Consider the following 21,288-nt stretch of genomic DNA (forward strand, 5'->3'; position numbering starts at 1 on the left):
TACATAAACTCCAGAAATAAATCTTATATATAAATAATTATGTAAAGGTTCCACATAGAAGAAAAGAATCTTTGCTCAGTTTGTGCAACTAGAAAAAGTTGACTTTTTAAAAATTAAATTAGATTTGTTTATATGTAAACTGAATTGTAAATGGATTTTTTTTAATATGAGATGAAAATAGAGACCTGGGGGTTGGTATGCTAGGTAAAATAAACTATGTAAATATTGTATGATTTCACTTTTATGTGGAATGTAAAAAGCTTGAATTGATTGGAAGCAGAGTAAAATGGCAGTTGGAAAGTTGAGGATGGGATAAAGACAGGAAGTAGCTGGTCACAGTTAGAAAGCTACAGTTAGGGAGAAGGAATAAGCCCCAGAGATCTCACACAACACAGTGACCAGAAGTCTGGTATCATATGTAGGGTCCGAAGTGTGTGCTCGGTGGTTAAGAGCACTCACTGCTCTAGCAGAGGACTGGAGTTTGGTCCCTGCATCCATGTGGTGACTCACAGCTGCCTCTAATACCAGTTCCTGGGGCCCTGACACACACTTGTGACCTCCCCATCACAGAGCACACACTTGGTGTGCATACTTACACTCTGACACAAACGTAAGTGCAGACTAGACAACAGCCCCATCCAAAAGGTAAACTAAAAATTTCTAAATTTCTAAAACTGATTGGGCATGCACATAGTTGTATGTGTAAGAATGTCACTCCGCTGTGAATAGAAACGAGCATAGCTGTGCACTCGTCCTGAGGATGCTGCGCAATGGTGCAGTACTGAAAGGTGCTCTTGCAGAAGGCTCAGCGCTATGGCGGTGACCTGTCAGCTGCCTTTCTTGTTATTGTGACCAGACACCTGACAAGAAGAGACATGTGGGAGGAGGGCTTTACTCATAGTTCTGAGGGCGTGTAGTCCATCATGGAGGAGAAAGCATGGCGGCAGCAGCATCAGGCAGCTGGCTGCATTGTGTCCTCAGTCAGGAAACAGCCAGGTGAATGCTGCTTTTCAGCTCACTTTCTTTTTTTTTTCTTCATTTTTTTTATTAAATTTATTTTTCAGTTTACATACCAATCCCACTTCCCCCTCTTCCCCTTCTCCCGCCCTCCACCTCCCCCTTCCCATCCTCCATCCACTCAGAAGGGGTAAGGCCTTCCTTGGGGAGTCAACAAGGTCTGTGATACCAGCTTGAGGCAGGACCAAGCCCCTCCCTGCTATCAATGCTGAGCAAGGTATCCCACCATAGGGAGTGGGCTCCAAAAAGCCAGTTCATGCACCTGGGATAAATCCTGGTGCAACTGCCATTCTCTCCCCAACAGATCAAGCCGCATAACTGTCACCCATATTCAGAGGGTCTGTTTAAGGATCCAGCCCCCAGAGGCTGGTGCAGAAGGATCATGAATTCTAGGCAAGCCTGAACTACATCACCAGACCCTGTCTCAACAAAAGTAAAACAAAAATTAAAAAAGAAAAAGAATTTAAAGGAGACATGACAAAACTTTAAAACGGTAGGCTTTGCCCATCCAGACTGGGAATCCCAGTCCTTGATACTTTCCACTACCTTCATTCATTCCTGAAGTATTTGCATATCTGCTCTGTTGCTAGCGAGCAGAAGAGAATGGAAACATCAAGTTTGTATCCTGTACAAATTTATTGTTATATTAAAAATCAAATATCCTTACAATTTAATGATAATGAAAACACATGCAACAGTTCTTTCTGTGAAAATGCACGCATATTGTGAGGCTTCCAAAAGGAAAGATTTCTTCCGAAAGAGAAAAGGTGTGTGAGACGGGGGAGAGGATCTCGGTACAGGAAAAATGTTTGCTGGAAGGTAGAGGTCATTTGGTGCATTCTCCCTGCTTTAAAGTTCCCAGCAAATGCTTTTCCTGTACCAAGATCCTCTCCCCCGTCTCACATACGCAGTGGTGCACACTGTCTTTGTTGTTCTCTGCTCACAAGTGCGTGGTCCTTTCCTTGGCTTGTCTGAAAACCGTCTGTAGAAGCCAGGGGTGGTGACTCTCACCTGTCATCCCACCACTTAGGAAGCCGAGCAGGAGGATCACTGCTAGTCTGGGGCCAGTCTGGCCTACATAGTGACTTCCAGGAAGTCCAAGTTACAGAGTGAGACCCTGTCTCAAAACAAAACCCCAACAACTCCCCCGATGGAACATGTCAGGTTGTGATGGCATGTTTCATTAATAGCCACCTGTCCAACCAATGCCAAATAATGTTGCTTCACAAATCAACTTTGAGCATTCCTTTTGAAGTGCATTAGTTTGTAGTATAATGTTTTAAATACTTTAAAACCTAATTATATCTCATCCACTCCGTACTATCAGTTTGAGGTAAAGGGTGACAATTAAGGCCCTTGGGAAATTCTAGTTTTTGTACATCATAGTTTGTGCTTAGCCCTTAGAACTCAGAAGTGAGAACAAACAGACACAGTCCGTTTGTTTATTTATTTATTTATTTATTTATTTATTTATGTCATTTCTTGTGGAAAGCATTTGGAATCCCTTACTGAAAGTATAGTGCATGTTCGTACGAGTAGGATGAAAGTTTTAAATGTAATAAGAATCAAAATCACCTCTTAATTGATGTTGTATATTCCCTTCCCCAATAGTATTACTTATAAATAACTACCCAGAAATTCATTAATTTTGAATTTGGTTTTCTTTGTTGGCCATTCACAGTGTGATAAGGTGAAATGAAAGAATGTAAGTCCTTAAGCTCTGTTCTCAAAAAAAAAATTTCTCACTTTATAAGAGCCAAGGGAAGCTCACATATATTCAGCTTCCAAGGGGACAGCATATGGGACTTTGTATACAGAGATTGGTGACAGTGAATCGGAGCAAGAACACTTTTGTAAACGCTCTTCTCTCGTCCCTTTTCTTCCTTCAAGATCCTTCTTGATGAGCTATCTTCTACTAAACATTGGGCGTCCATGCACGTTTCAGACCACAGTGGATTTCACTATCGCCAGTTTTTGTTAAAATCTTTGATTAGCCAGACTGCAATGGACACTTCTGCACTGCAGCAAAACTCTTTGAAAGATGAGCCAAAAGATGAAGAAGCAGCAGCTTCAACAGAGGAACCAAGGATAGATCTTACCCAGCTCCTAGAAGAAGAAGTGGAATTCTGCACAGATCTTATTGATTCCTATCCAGGACATGAAACTCTTTGGTGTCATAGGTAAGAGGAGAGAAGAATCCACATCCTATGGATTAACTGGCTGCAGAACCTGTTATGTCTGACTTCTGTCTGTGAACGTGAATATGGCTCTCTGGTTTCCTGACTGAGGAAAGGGCTTTTGTTCAGCATTTCACCACCATTGTTAATATGAGGTTTCTCACACACAGCGTTGCCTGTGGTTTAGATTCACACTTAAGAACACAACAGAATGACTTGTGTTACTTCCAAAATAGTATAGAAACAAAACATAAAAATGTTTCATGACTCTTTGGAGGTCCTGGCAGTTAACATATCAGGGATGGAATACTGCCATGTGTTTTTAAGAAAAGTAAAACCTTTTAGATCATTTTGATGCAGTTAGGATTGAGACTAATGATTAGACTATGAATATCAGGTAAGCTTTATCTTTTTCCCTACTCTCAGGATCTGCACATTAATTATCTAAGTATAATAATAATCTGAAAGGCCAACAATTTTATTGACCTTGGTGTTGAGAACATTTGATACTATAAACTTCATGCTGGAATGAAGTCCAGGCGAGTTAACACTTTGCTTCATTTATTTTGGATCTTTATCTGTTTGAAAGTATCTCCAGCTTTATAAATCTGAATTCTACTTCAGACGATAGGAGTCAGTCTACAAACAAAAGACTTGTCTATGCTAGGTAAGGATAAGGATTGTAAAATCTATTTCCTGAGTTACTGAGCCCCCACCCCTTTCTCCAGTCTAGTCTTTCTCATGGACTTCTTAGCTGGTCTGTTAGCTATAGTCCACACTGAGTCCACTCAGAAGGCAGACATTATCTTTCTTCTTTCTTTTCACATAAAGTCTTAAGAAAGACAGGCTGTGCACCTGTTGTGCTAGTGACTTTGTTGCTCTGTTGGACCTCATCCTCGCAGTAGCAAGGCACAGAGACTTAGAACATTGATAGGAAGACATAGGAAGACCTTAGCCCTTGAGTGAATGATGACATGTAACAACTTAGAACCTCATATGTCATGTTATAGTTTGTGTAGCAGATGTGTGTACCATGAAAACTGTTTGGAGATTAGACAGAGCAGTTTTTGTTTTAATAAGCAATTCCAGGTGATAACTGCTCTTAAGAGATTCAAAACAGGAGTGTCGTCTTTTATGTGCTTTACTCAGAGCCTAGCATAGCTCTGCCGAATACTGATATGGAAGACTAAAGCGGAGGTTTAAGAGAAAGCTTAATTAAATAAGACCAACTGCCACAGGTGTGTTCTTCGAGCTTTAAAAAAGACCAGGGACTGGTGGGATGGCTCAGTGAGTAAAGGCACTTGCCAACTAGCGTGATGGCATGAGTCCCATCCCCACAACTTGGAGCACAGAACTTGGTGGAAAGAGAGAACAGACTTCTGTACCCACACCACACACACCACACACACACACACACACACACATATATAAATGCAATAAAAATGTCTTCAGAAAGAGCTAGATAGAGGCTATGAACTATGCCTCTAGTATGGAGGAATTGTTTAATGTACCTTGTTTCTGATTTCTTCAAAAATTCTAGATGAAGTTGATATTTTGTTTTATATGATTATTTATGGAGATATTGAGCTTTTACTGTTTCTAATTCATGTTAGAATGAGAACTGAAAATTCACTGTGAGTTGAGTAAATGTTTATTGGGAAGTCTTTACAGCAATACTATTTTCTCACAAACCAGTGGCGAGGATTGAAGCCCTGATCTTTTAAGTCGTTTTTCTCTTCCCCCAGACAGCTCTGGATTATGAACTGGGTGTTAGCTAATACTTTGTACTTTTAAATTATCAACTTCTTTTGCCTAGAAATCTTGATTTTTGTGATGATGTTCTTTCTTCCACCCCATCCCCCATCACAGGCGGCATATTTTCTACCTTCAACATCACTTAAGTGGCAGGTGTCCTCTCAACTTGACTCACCTGTCACCTGCAGACTGCTCTGGGGGTACTTTGAATGACTTGCACCTGATTCCAGCAAGCCCTCAACTATCTCAGGCAATGGAAGTGGACGGACTGAATGACTCTAGCAAACAAGGCTATTCCCAGGAAACCAAACGCCTGAAGCGGACCCCAGCTCCAGACTCTCTAGGCCTAGAGATGGAGCACAGGTTTATTGATCAAGTATTATCCACTTGTCGGAATGTAGAGCAAGCCAGGTATGCTAATGCATACAGGAAATGGCTGGTGACTTTAAGTCAGTGAAAGGTGTGGATTCATCCTAAGAAATCCCCTTTTAGTGCAATATTGCTTCCCTTTCTCAACGCCATAACTGCATGGACTGACTGGCTAACTCTGGATTCGTCATCTACAGCTTAAAGTCTGTAAGAAATGTGTTGTTTTATTTATTTTGCTCAGAGCTGGCATTCCTTTGGGTACAAAATAACTGTTTAGTTCCTTTTTGCTAAACAGTGAGTCTTAAGTTTTCCTGTTTGATTCCATGCCCTTTATTTTAATATTTGGGCTTTTCATTTGGTTCTTGAGATTGGTTCACGTACCTTTACCCACCTCAGTTCAGTTGCTACATAAGCAGTTTCTTTAAAAATTGAAATTTTAAGTTGCAGTTCAGCTTAGGAATATTCATAGATGTGCAAAAGGACTTGCTCTAATTGCAGTTTTGAGAATAAAATGGCTAGATGGATGGATATGTGCAAATGTAAGCCACTTCTTTCTCAAGAATGTTCTCCAGTTACCGACTAAGAGAACCAAAGCCAGGAGTGTTAGGATTTATATAAAAAAATGCTTCCAATGTAATCTATTTTTTAAATGATTATTTAAAAGAAACTAAACTAATTTAAGAGTTTATGTAATTGTAGTACTGGAAAATTATTTTTATTACTAGTTTTGATAGATTGTTTTTACCTCATATTTGGTATATGCCAAAACAGTAAGTCAGCCCTTATAAAATAAATTCTTTTTAAAAAAAAAACCAGAAATGCCATTTTTAGTTATTACTACTTTTTTCCTTCTAAAATTACTCAAGAAAAGTGGGAGAAAACTACATATAGTTGTAGTCCTGTAAAGATTTCCTTATAAAATTTAAGTTTCTAAGACTATACTGGATATACTGCAGTTTTTGTCAAGTGGCTAGTTGGAGTTTACTGGCAAAATCTAGGGAGGAAGGCTAGTTTTAAGCATTAGTTCAGTTTTTACTTTTAAAGTCAAACAAAACACTTTGATACTAAATTCATCAGGGATAAGTACCAAAGTCCACATTATAGCTATATCTCAATAACAAGGGCTGTGTTTTTCAGGTTGGTGAAGCAGGGGTGGGAATGGCTCGAATACCGTCTCTGTCTCTCTTACTGTATCCACCCCTTGGGATGAGCCGTGATTCCTCTGTGTGCATCCCTTCTCTTCATCTTACCAGTCCATTCCCTGCTTTCCATCACTCACTGGTCCATATTCTTTTATTGTGTGTCTTTTTTTCAGGGATACCCACTGAAGCTATTATCTCTCTTATGTCAGTGACTTTAATACCTAGCTATAAACACAGGAAGTATGAATAAAAGGTGCCCCCCTCGTATTCCTTCCTTTTAACGCTTGTCTTGGTTAGGGTTTCTATTGCTATGACGAAACACCACGAGTAAAAACAACTTGGAGAGGAAAAGGTTTATTTCGCCTACACTTCCAGGTCACAGTCCATCACTGAGAGAATTCAGGGAAGTACTCAAGCAGGGCAGGGACCTATAGGTAGGAGCTGATGCAGAGGCCATGGAGGAGTGCTGCTTACTGACTTACTCTCCATAGCTTGTTCATGTGGCTTTCTTTTAGCACCCAGGACTGCCAGCCCATAAAGTGGCACCGCTCACAGTGATCTGGGCTTTCTCTCATCAATCACTACTTAAGAAATTCCCCTGTAGGTTTGTTTATGACCTGATCTTATGGAGGCATATTCTCAACTGAGGTTTTCTCTTCTCAGACGACTCTAGCTTGTATCAAATTGACATAGAACTAAGCCAGCACAATGGTGGAAGCTGTCTCATCCCATATATGTGCAAAATGTAAGCAGTGATTACAGAAACAAGCACAGCCATCATGTTTTGTGTGATTTCTTTCACACTCGGTACTGTGTAGTGTAGGTAGAGGGACAGAGGGAAAGGCGAACTGCTCCTGTCCCCTCTGGTGGGCACTTGTACTTGAGTTAGGCACTCTTTATTCAGAGAAAAAATAAATAAACTTTAGCTAGGGCATCATAGTCTTATTGGGTGGCAGACTGCTGAGCTGAGTGAGAAGGCACTTAGGGTACTAGAAAAAAAATTCCGCTGGCCCCAGTAGATAGAGCTTACTTTCTTGGGGCAAAGTTATGTTTACTGTTTTATAGTATTTAGATGATAAAAATACTCAACATTGTTAACATAATTCCACAGTTCTATTTACAAAGCATAGTTTGAATCATCAAATACCTCAAGTTCTACATGGATCTCTATAGGAGAACAATTACATGTTGTTTAACTTCCCTGAGATTGAGTAGAAATGACAGCAGTTATTGCTGCCGACCTGTCTTTACTCGGTATTACCTTTCTCGACAGCATCCTTTTTCATTTCTGAAGCAATAGGGCTTATATTTGATGTTGTTTGTCAGGCCATGAGCATAGGCTATGCTGTATGAACATCTGCTAACTTTTTATAGTGTTCCATTCCTTTTTATATCTTCTGCTCAGCTTCTTGGTCATCTTTGGTGTTAGCTGCCTTCTTGTGTCCTCTGAGGCTCAGCCCACCCCTTCCTGAAGCCGTGGAGTCCTCTATTATACCGTGGTTTCTTCTTCCCAGGAAAGTAGAAAGTAGGTAGTAAAAATGCAGATATCTAAAAGATCCTGTTTCTGTGTGGCTTTTGCTACATTACGTCTGAAATTAGCATTTTCAAGAGTTTGTCACAGGACTTAGGATTTCCCTGTGTTTTCTCTGTTTGGCATTTACCCTCTCTAGCAGGCTACTGTGTCTTTGACCAAATGAACTAATGCCATAGAAAGAATCCATACGATGTAGGGCTTGTTTAGTCACATCCTTCTGTACATATGTTGCTGTTAAAAGGAAAAGTTAGTTTAGACTGACACGTTGAATCTGCTCTCACCACAACCCCACCCTACCTTTTTTAAGGCTGTGTATTTTGGTAATTGTATTTCCAGGTTATATCATATGCCTTGCACATAATAAGGACTTAATAACTGTTTATTAAGTTGACTAATTCACTCTTTGAAGAAGGGAAAGATTGATCATAAATGATGGAATAATGATCAGGAAATTAATGAGTTAAAAGTTAGTGATGTGGGCTACCTTCATTAATACTTAAGGAGAGCTCTCACATGTAAAATTAGTGAGATTTAGATTTGCTGTCTTCATTACCTTGTTTAGGCTTGTTAACTCTCAGCCATGAGATGGAGCTCTAGAATTCTCTTAGCTGTTTGTCTACACTAAAAACTCTCAGTGTCAATAAGATCCACTTGGTAAGATTATTGTTTTCTTTCACTAAATGATGTTGAAGAGCAGATCTTGCATACAGAGCCAGGGGCACATTTGAGCAGATGGCATAATGCTTGGATTTAGAGACTTGTTGATCTGTGTTTGTATGTGAGTCATCCCGATCCCCAACTTGAACTGTGGGCCTTTTAGGTACTCCTGGAACCTGCATGAGCCATTTTTTTAAGACTAAGGATTTTATACCCGTTACTATCTCGTATTACTTCTAAAAAAATTCTGGGCCAGACATTTCTTAATCTTGGGGCACAGCTCTAACTTAAGCTAAATGCTTCATTAATTCTTTTCCCTTTGTTTTTGCTGGTGCTCAGGCTCACATTTGTTAATCAGTCATAGAGTTAAATGTGTACAGATTATCACCAAAAGCCACTTAGAGTTTCAAATAAGGGCTAAGTAACATACAACGTAGAAGTGAGCTTTTGAGTTTATATGCAGCAGTCTGTAGAAAGCATGTGTGGTAGACATAGTCATTAGCTAATGTTCAGATTCTCTCAGTTCCTGGTGTGTGTGTGTGTGTGTGTGTGTGTGTGTGTGTGTGTGTAGAACGTGTTACAAATTGTCCGTCTTGCAGTTTCTCTTACACAGCACAAGGTGGTGTCTGACATGGGCCAAATGTAACTTAGGCATGGAACCACCACCATACAGGCATCTCAGTTGGCTCCCTAAGTTAGGGGCAATTCAGTTGTAAAATGAAGAATCCTTTTTTTCCCCAGAAAGCTTCTTGGGTTTACTGTTATTTTGCTATTAGAATTTTTTTAAATGCTTGATTCAAAAATTTTTGAATATTGTAAAAACCATATCTTTTGTCTTAAATAAAATTGCAAACCCTAGCAATATGTATGCTCCTCCACCCCCAACACACATGGTCTGTAATGAGCTTCTGCTTATTAAAGAAGCATGTGGGGGTATGAGGAACTTGAGCAAACTCAGTTTCATAGAAACAGTGAGTAAGAAAAAGCCACCCCAAGAATTCCACATATTGTCACATAGTGTCTTTTTAAAATAACTGTATAATATCTTAACTTGAGTGCCTTTCTTACTTCAGTGAGGGTTACAAGGTTATCTTATACTGAACTCGAGAAGATAGGATCTTGTAATTTATATTTCATTAATTGGCAATTTTTGAGTGTCCTACTAAGAATACCAAGACTTAGAATTTGTTCTTTCCCTTTGTCAACTAACATTTGGAGGCTTCATAACTAGAGGTCCACGTGCACACAACTAAACCTGTGCACTCTGTGCTGGAAGGGAAGCAGGCCCCACACCAGTGCACCTCACAGCAGGTGGTTGTCCCCAGTGACCCTTTGCCTTATTTGGAAGACCCTTCAATAGCACTTCCTAACACCAAAAGAAAAGTGGGAAATACTAAAATGAAATTTCAAATGTTATGTATTTGTGTGGGGAAGGGGAAGGTAGTACCATCATATTTCATGATAGCAAATAAATTTTCTTTACAGTAAAAATTCCAAAGTGCTTTGCAGAGCATTCTTGAATAATATATCTCTAATTACGTTGTGTTCATAATTGATGTGGGAACCAATGTCTCCTGTGTGGGTTTAGGGTGTGAGGGGAATTCTCAGGCTCTCAGCTATGACTTCTGTACCTTCTCAGGCCATCCCTGTTACTACAGACCACCAGAGACTATTGGCTCACAAACCCCAGGGCAGTTGATTTGATCTGTGCTTTCCGAACAAGAGCATAGCCATAAAGCTGGCCCTGACATTTAGTAGTTGGTTGTTGTTCCTCAGGGGGTAGAAGATTTCATCAATTAGAACAAAATATTACATTCTGTGGCCAAAAAGAAAATGCAAAATATGCTCAATACATTGCTAGCTATTGAGCGTTAGTATGCAAAAGCTAATCCACGCTGTCTTGCTGCTTGTCCTGTAGCTGTATTGTGAATGTTACCATAATTGTTGCCCACTAAGAGAATTTCTGTGTTATAGTTCCAGTTTAGGGGAAGTGGAGAACATTATATTTTGTTTCAGTTGACTTTCTCAGCCTTTAAAAATCATATTGAGAAAAATAATTGTTGTCGCTTTGCAAATTGACAGCTGTTTTGCTTCCTAAGACTTCTTTTTCTCTGCGTGTGTGAGGTGTAAATGCAGACATGTTCAGAATATCCCCTAATGCCCTGCATGTTATGGGAAACTAACCCATCAGACTGATAAATACTGGAGAAGGAATATTAACGTATCTCTCTCTTAATCGTTGTCCACATTCTTGGTTTTGGGTAAAGTATGCTACTTTGTATGAAAAATACATTATGAAGTTTAAATATATAAGGCAAGATTATATAACATTGCAGCCAGAGTTGAGGATCTTTTTAGGTATCTAAGTGTATGTGTGTGAACATACACACATCTAAAGAGATCTGGAGCCTAGGTCTACATGATTTTATCCCATTAATTTTTATATTTGCTCAAAGTGTTCTTATTTAAGGTAATTTTCCCAATAGACAGCTTGCTCTAGCAAAGTTGGAAACTGACTTAAGTGTCCACTTGCCCTATGTAAATTTTGTGAAAAGTGTTTGATTAGGAGTTTGGTGGTTTATAAAGCACGTTATTCTGCTTTTCTTCCATCTCCTTAAGGAATCAGCCTTTATTTCATCCTAGCGGTCACTCTTCAAAGCACTGCTCATGTTTATAAAGTGATGGATAATACAAATGAGGCTTTGGTGGGATTTGTTTGTTGTTTGTTTGTTTGTTTTTAATGTGCCATGGGGAAGTATACTAACATCAATTCACACAACTCTCCCCTGGAAGCATTCATTCGTTTATTCCTATATTCAATGTCATGTATTTGAAGCAGGCAGCCATTTGTTGGTTAAAGAAGTGGTACAGATGAGAAGTACTTAGTCAGCTATTGCTCTGCCATCAAACTAAGAGCTCACCAGGGGACAGTTGCCATCTCTTCACTGAAGAATACGTTTGTAGAGCCGTGTGTTGGACACTGAAAAATGTTATTACATGACATGAATTATTACACTTGCAGTTAGAGACATAATAACCATGGTATGAAGTCAGGAGTTATAAAAAGCTGAAGCAGTAGCATGTTGTGCAAGACACATTTAATAAATGTCTTTAAATATTGGTGGCTGAACTCTAAAAGAGAGCTATGGCCACCCTCTACAGCCCCCGTATATATTAGCATATCCTGCACTTCCCAGGGGAGGCCCCTTATTTCACCCCAATTCTCAGTTCCTTTCCTGTGTCTTAAAAGTGATAATGATAAAATAGGAAGTTGGGCTGGGTGACTTCATATAATTTTCTCAGAATATGTTTGGCATGAGGAAGAAATTTTTATCAATAATACTGTAGTTTGAGGACCTATTCTGAGTTGACCTGATGCAAAAGATTTAAACAGTCTTGAAACAAATATTCCTACCTGAACTGTGAGGAAGCAAGTGTGTAGTGTAAGTCTAAATGCCCTTGCCTTCAGTGAGCTTGCTGATGCATGACTGTATCACTGGCTGAAGTCAGCTCTACTTTTGGTGTATTTTGTTCTAGGAGAATAATAGAGTGTACACTTTACTAGATCACAGTACTGTTTCTGAGCCAGAAACAAATCAAAGATGAGGTGTTAGAAGTACGCCAAATATTTATATACTATTACAAAAACAAAGAGAAAGACTTTAAAAGTACAGCAGTGTCTTTTTTTAAACTTGGGGTTTTGTATGCTAGTTAATTGTATAGTTTAACATTATAAAACTGAGGGACTTTCACTGAAGAAAAAGATCTCAGATAGTATATTCTACTATTAGTTTACATTGCTTGTAGATTTTCCAAAAAGAGCGTCCAGTAGACTGCAGTTAACAGTGGACTCTTGACTCATGGTGCAGCATCGGATCCTGGGCATTAAGTATTGGTTAGGCCAGCTCGTTTTCTTGGAGACACTGTCTTCACTGATAGTACTTCCTGTGCTATCCCAGTCTGCATGGAAGTTCCTTTCGCTCTTACGTATCCACAGTTTTAAAAGGATTAAATCTCTTGTGAATTCTTTACAGTTAAAATGTATACCCTGGAGGGGAATAAGAATAAACTTTATAAAAAGGTATGTGCAAAGTACACTTGTGGTATTTGGGAGTTTAGTATCCCAGACTGATTAAATTATGCTAAATTCTAAAGCTATCACTTGGACTTTTGGCTAAGATTAAATGTAAATTCTAAGAGTAACATAATCATGTGTTGTTTATGACTGTGGTATTCAATGGAAATGTAATGTGAACCAAAATGAAATTATAATTTTCTAGTAGCAATGTCTAAGAAGTCTAATTAACTTTAATAAAAATATATCTTATCTAACTTAATCTATTAAAATACTATTTCAGCATATAATCATTATAACAAAACTAAGGAGCTGACCGCCTCCTTTCTTCACAGTTCAGTGTGCTCTGCTCGCTGCCCTCCACTCTGCCGTGTGTCGGCTCCTCGGGCTCCACGTGTGGCTAGGTGCTGCTGCGTCAGCAGTGCAGAGTTCCGGGGTGCAGTGCACACATCTGTTTAAATTTGGAGGTGACAAGTAGACATGATTTTTCAGTACTTTATGGATTAGTTAGGATATTTAGGAAGATATCTAATGGAGTTTTCCTTCGTCTTAATTTAAATTTGCTGTAGAACTTGGATCAACCTGATCGAGTTTGCCAAGCATTTTTTTAAAGAGGAGGAATCGTGTGCCATGTAGAATACCATAGTCACTGTCACGAGTACTGATGGTGCGATTTCAGTCTTCACTAAAGTCCATCCTGTTTCTTACAAATAATAGCTTAGGTCGCATGCTTACTGTGTATCTGTACCTGTTTGTTTTCTATTATTCCTGTTGTATAATGATGTATATTAACCCGCAGCCCTAGGATTCTAATCTATGCAGCCGTCTTCGAGAACATACTGGTGTACTTACTAAATTATGATACGTGGCAAAGAAATAGGATGAGCCATTTCTTTTTCCATTAGATTTGTTCTTTTAACATGGAACCATGTACCAAACTAGCTGTAAATTACTGTATTTCTGTAGACTATGGAAATGGTGTTGTCTTTGCTGATGTCTAAGTAAACTTTACCTCTCCTAAAACAAGTGCCACGTGTGATTGATCTCTGTGCTTGGCATCCATTTGCCAAGACATCCAGTTGAAATGCTCTGATTGTGTTAGGGGGGTGACGTACAGTCTGAATGAAACCAGGAACTGATTATGTAATACAAATAATAGAACATTAAAAAAATCAAACTTAGAGAAATTGCATAATTGTCTTTCAAATACATTAACAGTGACAGATTGACTTAGGAAGTCATTATGACCGTATATACTTTATATCTTCAAATGAAGATAAAGTGAGACATTGCTAGTGTTACACCCTATCCTGTCTCCGTATACTGTAAGTTATAAATTACTTACACTTAATGAAGAAGCCTATAGATGGACCTAGAAAAGTAGGCAGTGAAGTAAATACTATTTGTACTCAGATTTTAAATATTCCAGAAGGGTGTTTTCTGTTGAAGGGCATTGTTAACAGCAAAGGTTATGTTAGTAATGATATACTATTAATTATGCATATTTTGTATAGGAAACAGGCTGTGGAGGGTTCTTTGTTTTATTTTTGTTTTTTTAATCATTCCAAAGAGCTATAAACTACTTAAAATGCAGGATGTTTACTTGTTTTAACTGTTATGATAATGAAACTTATTTTTTGATTTTGGTTTTTTGTTTATTTTTCAAGACAGAATTTCTCTGAGTATCTCTGGCTGCCCTGGAATCTGTTTTGTAGACTAGGCTGGCCTTGAACTCACAGAGATCTTTCTACCTCTGCCTCCCTGAATGCTAGGATTACCACCACCCGGCTGGAAGGTAACTTCTTAAAGACAGTCTTAACATAGACTAATAGGCACACTGTATGAATATGACAAAATTAATATTAGAAAGGGTGCTTCTCTGGGAAATCATACTGTTTAACAGCCATGTTTCTCCAAGTGCAAGACTAGCCCTAGCAACAGATGTGGCCAGCACACTGGCCAGCTAAGTTAATGTAAGGGTCCTTGGCCATTGGCCTGAACTTAGCAGATGCACCATTTTCCTCGAACTCACAGACATGGCACTGTGCTATTTTAGAAAGATGCAAGTGGCATAGCACTTGTTTCCTAGGCGCTCCTCCCTAAGGCCAGGCTGGGCATCAGCTTTAAGCCACAGTGTTCTTGCATGAGAGACACCCTATTGCATGTGTTCTGTTTAAGGACAGCAGAAATTGAAAGGCTGCTTGGTCCCTCTTCTAGGCTTTAAAAGAAAGCAAGGATCAGCCTGTGTTTTTCCACAGGATGATTCTTAAGTAATATTAGCTTCTGGGATAGAATCTATGTTTAGTAACAAAACACTCATATTCACAAAAAGCTTACACTATATGCTTCATATTCTTCTCAGAGTAATCACACACACTGAAAGGTTGACCTCCTGTCTCCAGAGCTAATGGGCTGTCATGTTTTGGTGTTTAGTTAAGTTGCTAGTGATCTCAGTAGACACAATTTGGAAAGACTATTAGAAGGTCATTAAAGAAATGGGGTTGCTAAAGCTTCAATCACCCACTTGTTTTATTTTGTAATTTTACCATCTACTTAGATCCCTGGAGGGAAATAATCTCCAATTCTCTGGACACATCTGATTTGCATCCATTATTTGATGTAAGTCTTCATTAATTCAGTGATGCCATAGGGAAACGATTGGAAGCATTCTGTATAACACTTACTAGAGTAGGAAATTACAAAGCCCAGCATCAGGTTGAGGAAATTGCTCTTTTTCTATATACTTACAAAATAGAATGTATTATTGGACAGGAAGAGTCTCGTAGTTAAACTTTTGGAGTAAACTATAAGCTATTTATAAAGTAAGATACTCATTTTTTAAACAAATTTAAAAATTTATTTCCAGTCATTACATTACAGAACTAACTTCCTGAACAAGACTAAAATTATGGCGAGGAAAGTTTTAAGTAGAATAAGAAAGAAATCCAACTTGAACCAGAACACTGATGGAAAAGGTCTTCAGAGTGGCTTAAGAAAAAGGATTAAGGGGGAAAAAAAACACCTTCAGAAAGCAACATTGAAATTATCAATGTGCTCGATGAAATTAATAATGTAGACTTACAAAAAAGAAGTTGAGGACTGTAGGTATACATACAAGCAAATGCACCCATGTGTGCACAGACTCGTGTACATACACATGCACACAGTTCTATTCATGTATAGCCTTAAGAATAGATGCTGACATTTAAGAAGAGGGCAAGGAGAAATGGGGGAAAGGTGGCTTGATGACAGAACTCACCAAGCTTGATTCCCAGTGTAGGACAATTAGAGCTGCCCAACAGGACCCATGCACGCATGTGCACATGGTCTCCAGCCTTACACACATATATGAATTAGAAGTAAAATCTTAAATTCCTGAAGATAGTAGAAGCCTGACGAAGCCTGGAACAAGATGAGAAACAGAGAAGTTGCTGGCTGGTTTCTCTGTCCTACGTGTACAGTGATAATGGCTTCACAGACATACAGATACGTAGATAGCACTTTTCTGATGAAGCAAGAGAACATACTGAAGAAACTAGGCTACCATACTCAAGATTAAACAACATAGAAACTATTTCTCCAGTGTTTTGCTCTACAGATCCAGTACTATACCAGCTCCAATGGATTTTTTTTTTACAAACGTTGGCAGTTATATGGAAATATGAATATGTTCACTATGTTGATTGTGGTATTGGTTCTACAAGTATATAAATTTGTAAGGACATATTGACTGTATTGTAAATATGTTTGGTTCCATTTATTATATATGAGTTGTACCATAAAACGTAAAAACAATATAAATATTCTATTGTAATCGTTTGTCGTAAAGTAGGTACTGCACTAACAACTATGTTTACAAATGTAAATAGCAATAAAAAGATTGAGTATAGCTGTAACAATCTTCTAAGGATTTTGTAGTTTATATGTGTGTTTTGCCTGCATGTATGTATGTGTACTGCATGTGTGCGTTATCCCAAACCCGGCACATTTGGGGCTGGGATTACAGATGGTTAAGCCAACTTGTGGATGTTAGGAAGCGAATCTGGCTCCTCTGAAAGAGCAGCAATTACTCTTGGCCATTGACCCATGTTTCCATCCCCCTGCTGAAAGTTTCCCATTAGAGAGAGAGCTCACTGTAAATTCACAATAATTAAACTATGTTGGCGTAAGGATACTAGATAGAAAGATTAGTGGAACAAAACAAGAGTCCAGAAATAGCCCGTAGACAGTTAGTTTTCTCCTGGCCAAGGCACCGAGTCATTCTATTAGGCAAGTTAAAGGATAACTATTGCTGTGTCCTTATGGAAAGGGGATCTTTAATGACCACCTTGATGAAGACAACGTTAACGAACCATGATGTGGAACAAACAACCAAGTCCATAAACCATAAAGAAATAAGAAGTAGATCTGCTTTTCTGCAAAGACATGCTTCTTCCCACCTTCATGCTGTCCCAGAGCCTAAGAAACTACATGTGAATCTAAAAGCTACTGTACATGGCACATGTATCAGCTACTGCTGCTATGTAAGACATCATGACCAAGACAACGTATGGAAGAGTAGATTTCTGACATAGAGCTCCAGACAGAGTGGTCAAAACTGTTGGCAAGCTCCTCTTAAGTCCTGCCAATTCAAAGCCAAATTTCATTTGTTTTGATAGTTTTGTTTGTTTCGTTTTGTTGTTTTGGGTTTTGCTTTGGTTTGGTTTGGCTGATATGAACTCCTTTTGTAGGCCAGGCTGGTGTGCCAGACCATGCCTAGTGTTCATTTAACAAATTTTTTTTAATGAAACCAAAACCTAAGTCAGTAATTCCAATAACAATTCTTTTCAATCCAATGTTTTGACACAATACTACTAAAATGGTATAATTCTTGCATGCTGGAGAATGATAATAAGGAAATATTAAATGTCATTGTTTTCTGTAACTGTTGATTCTATAAGAGCAGAGAACTGTGTGTACAACAAAAGGCACGGGGAACTCCATGTTGAGCTGTGGTGCTTGTGGCAACACTGGTCAACTCTATGTGATGTGACGACCCCTGCAGTGCAAAGCTGTGACCCAGACCCAAGTCCAGGGGCGTTGTGTGATGGAACCCAGCCAGGCTTTCCAGGAACACAGGACTCATTACCTGTTTGAGTTTGATTTGACTGTTGCATTTTCGGAAGCCTTGCACTGTTGTGACTCCCATAGTTACATAAACCCATAAGGGGTTGACACCCATGGTGTAAGAGAGGCCACATACAAAGATCAACTTTCACATTTTAGGGATTTAAATGAATCACCTGGACATTACTAAAGTGGAGATCCATAACCCTAAAATCACAGACAACCAAAGTAAAACCAGACCAGAGGGATTGTATACAACTTAAGTGCTTGTCAGCAAAAGAACCAATGGAGTGAGGATACTGACAACAGGATGGACGGAAATGTTACACAGCTCTCACCACCAAGATGATGCTATTACAAAGGAGAGTCTTTGAGAGATAATTGTCAAGTGTGTTCTCCAATTCCGCTCTCATAATCCAGACAGTGCTAGCACGAACAGGCTTGAGGGGATCTGGTGGTTTTATACCATATGAAAGCATAGCAACAAGGTACCATCTTTGAAACAGAAAGGGACTCTTTGCCACAGAATCTGTCAGTGCCTTCAAAGTTATGGAGAATATTTTGCATTATTTGTAAACTGCCTACTTTGTGTCTGAGTGGAGTAAGACAAAATATTTGGAAATCATGTAACTGATAATGGGTTGACTAAGTCAACTCATAGCAGGAATTAAAATAATCCAATTAAAACTGGGCAAATAATCTAAATAGGTATTTCTCAAAGACATTTAAATGGCCAATAGGTAAATGCTGAAGTGTTTAGCATTGCAAAGAATAGTTATCAATGCTTGCTAAAACCACAATGCTTTGTGCTTGCTTCAACGGCACATATACTAAAGTTGGAATGATAACAGAGATTAGCATGGCCTCTGTGTGAAGATGGCATGCAAATTCATAAAGTGTTTAATATTTTAATGGATTTTTTCATTAAATAATTAAATAACATTTTAAAAAACACTGTCTCTCACATTACAAATATTAGAGTGGCTGTTTCAGAAAGAAAAGAAATGTTAAACACATAAAGGGGAATGTTTATATACTATTGGGGGTATAATTAAGTACAGCCTGTATGGAAATAGTATGGAGGGTCCTTAAAAGGAAAATGCAGAATTAATGAAAGGCCCATTAATCTCACTTGTAGTCAGAAGATATGAAATAGGCATGTCTGAGAGATCTATCTTCACCCCTATGTTTAAGGCAACAAGATCTATAATATCCAAGTGATGGAATCAACCTATGGCATAAAAGGGTGGATGGATGAAGAAAGTAGGGTATAAACACACAATTGAATACATTTGGCCTTTACAAAAGAAAGAAATCCTTTGTTCACAACAGGCGGAATGAGTCTAAAGTGAAATAAGGAAGGCACAGAAAGACAAGCTTTATGATTTAACTGGTATATGAGTTACCTTTCTCATTGCTGCAGGAAAATGCCCAACAAAATCAGCTTTAAGGAATAAAAGGTCAATTTAGTCTCATGGGTACAGAATAGTCCATCATGGTGTGGAAAGGGTAGTGGCAGGAGCTTGAGACAACGATTGTCATTGCATATGTAGTCATGAAACAGAATAACGAAGTCTACTGCCCAGCTCACTTTCTTACTTTCTCCACTTTGTTCAGTTGAAGACCCCAGCCCATTAAGTCCACAATTAAGGTAGTCTTCCAACCTTAGTTAAAATGACATAAATAATCCCTCACAGGCATGCGCAGAATCTTATTTCCTAAGTGATTCTAGATCCTTCCAAATCAACAGTTACTATTAACCATTGCAACTCCAATTCACCCTTCTAAGTTCACACCCAAGCACGTCACTTTAAAGCCATAATCTTCCACCTCTTGTACCATTTTGCAGTGCAAGATGCATTCGGTTTAACTTCCACTATCTGGATGGTCTGAGTCAAAAATCCAAAGGTCAATTGCCATCCAGAACTCAAGGCAATCTCTTCACTGTGGACTCAAAAACAAGTTATATACTTCCAATATATCAAGACACTGAAGCTGATATTAATTATCACAACATGAAATCGGAGAAGTATAGAACAGAATAGAATGGAGTTGCAGAGAGGGTGTGGGAGCAGTAGCAGGGGAGACATTGTCAAAGGATATAAATTGTCAATTTGGAAGAATGAGTTGAAGAGAAATGCTGATGAAAACCCAAACTAAACAAGTCAAAAGCCTCAGTGAAAAGCCTCACCAACAGAATGGATCATGTGGGAAAACATGTGTCTGGGCTGGAAGGCAAAATTAATTGGATCATCAGGAAAGGTAAATGAGAAGTTTAAAATAATGTCTGAAGAGATCATGGGAGAGCTTTGGGATAACACCTGTTTTGTTTTGTTTTTTAACAGAAACATTTAAAAGCAGAAGGATCTGGAAAATGCATTCCAAGCTTTGACTTCAAGTTATCCACATTCAGGGTGGGTCTTCCAACTCAAATAATCCAACCACGCCAAAAATAAAAAAGCCCTTACAGGTATACGCAAATGCTTGGGTTTTAGTTAAATACAGATGTAGTCAAATTGATGACAGCTACAAGTCACAACATTATACAGCAATTACTCAGCCATCTTTTCATGAGAACAGCTCATCAGAGCCAAAGGCATTGTTGCAGGTTTAAGCCAACATGCAAGGCATTTCGGAATTATCAACTTATGAATAAAGTGGCTGTTTCTTGCTGTACAATTTCTCACTGTAGCTATTCTTCTGTTACAAATTCAGGATTTATCTCCCACAATTCAGTGCTATTTGAGCTATGTGTGAAGACACATAGCCAAGAAATCTGCTTCCTGCTACCAGGTCTTTTCTCCTCTCTCCTATGTAAACATAGAGCTCCGCCTTCCTGCAATTATCTACTGGCAGTCATTTGGTCAGTGTTTAGGGTCCAGGAAAAAAGCATTCCATTTAAGACATTCCCAGATATACAAGGACATAGAATTACTACATGCCCAAAGCTATTAATCCATAGATGCTCACATAGGACATAAAATTACTAAATGCCCAAAGCTGATTCATAGCTGTTCACATAGATAGAAAAAATAAGCATGCCCTGGTTTTACCTCACTTATAGATAAGAAAAGTGATGGCTTAAACTAACCTTGCATTAAACGATTCCTAACTCCTCATCTTACCTTCACCTCAGTTTACTGATCACTTTAGTTCAGATTTACTGCTTGTGTCTTACTTTCAGGAAAAAATAGTTAATAATCTACCCACAGCCTAGAAGAAGACAAACCTCCACTAGAGACTCTGATAGACATCAAACCCATCCCATACCTGTTCTTAAGCAAAGATGTAAACTTCAGATCCAAAAGGCCTTTAGAACTTGCTAACATTTGACAAAACTACTAATGGACCAAGGACCATAAACTTCCCTTGTCTGTTTACATAGGTTGCCTGGTTACTTATGCCTGCAAGGTTTTGTGGGTCCTCATAGCTGGATAAGAACAAAGAGAGTTAACG

At 38.7% G+C, this 21,288-nt stretch overlaps 1 protein-coding gene and 1 non-coding gene across 2 annotated transcripts in view; both read left to right on the forward strand.

Annotated features, from left to right (window-relative positions):
- Positions 1-13,752, forward strand: part of Ptar1 (protein prenyltransferase alpha subunit repeat containing 1) — a 44,921-nt gene extending 31,169 nt beyond the window's left edge. Inside the window, exons 6-7 of the mRNA XM_005352071.2 lie at positions 2,908-3,197; positions 5,064-13,752. Of these exons, the coding sequence (XP_005352128.1) occupies positions 2,908-3,197; positions 5,064-5,406 (633 nt within the window). The 3' untranslated portion in view covers positions 5,407-13,752. The remainder of the gene's footprint in view (positions 1-2,907; positions 3,198-5,063) is intronic.
- A 4,886-nt stretch (positions 13,753-18,638) lies between these two features.
- Positions 18,639-18,743, forward strand: LOC113456610. Its single transcript, XR_003377367.1, has one exon. It is a non-coding gene; the product is annotated as a U6 spliceosomal RNA (small nuclear RNA).
- Positions 18,744-21,288: the final 2,545 nt, after the last annotated feature.

Source organism: Microtus ochrogaster, chromosome 8, assembly GCF_000317375.1.
Source record: "Microtus ochrogaster isolate Prairie Vole_2 chromosome 8, MicOch1.0, whole genome shotgun sequence".
NCBI lineage: Eukaryota > Metazoa > Chordata > Mammalia > Rodentia > Cricetidae > Microtus > Microtus ochrogaster.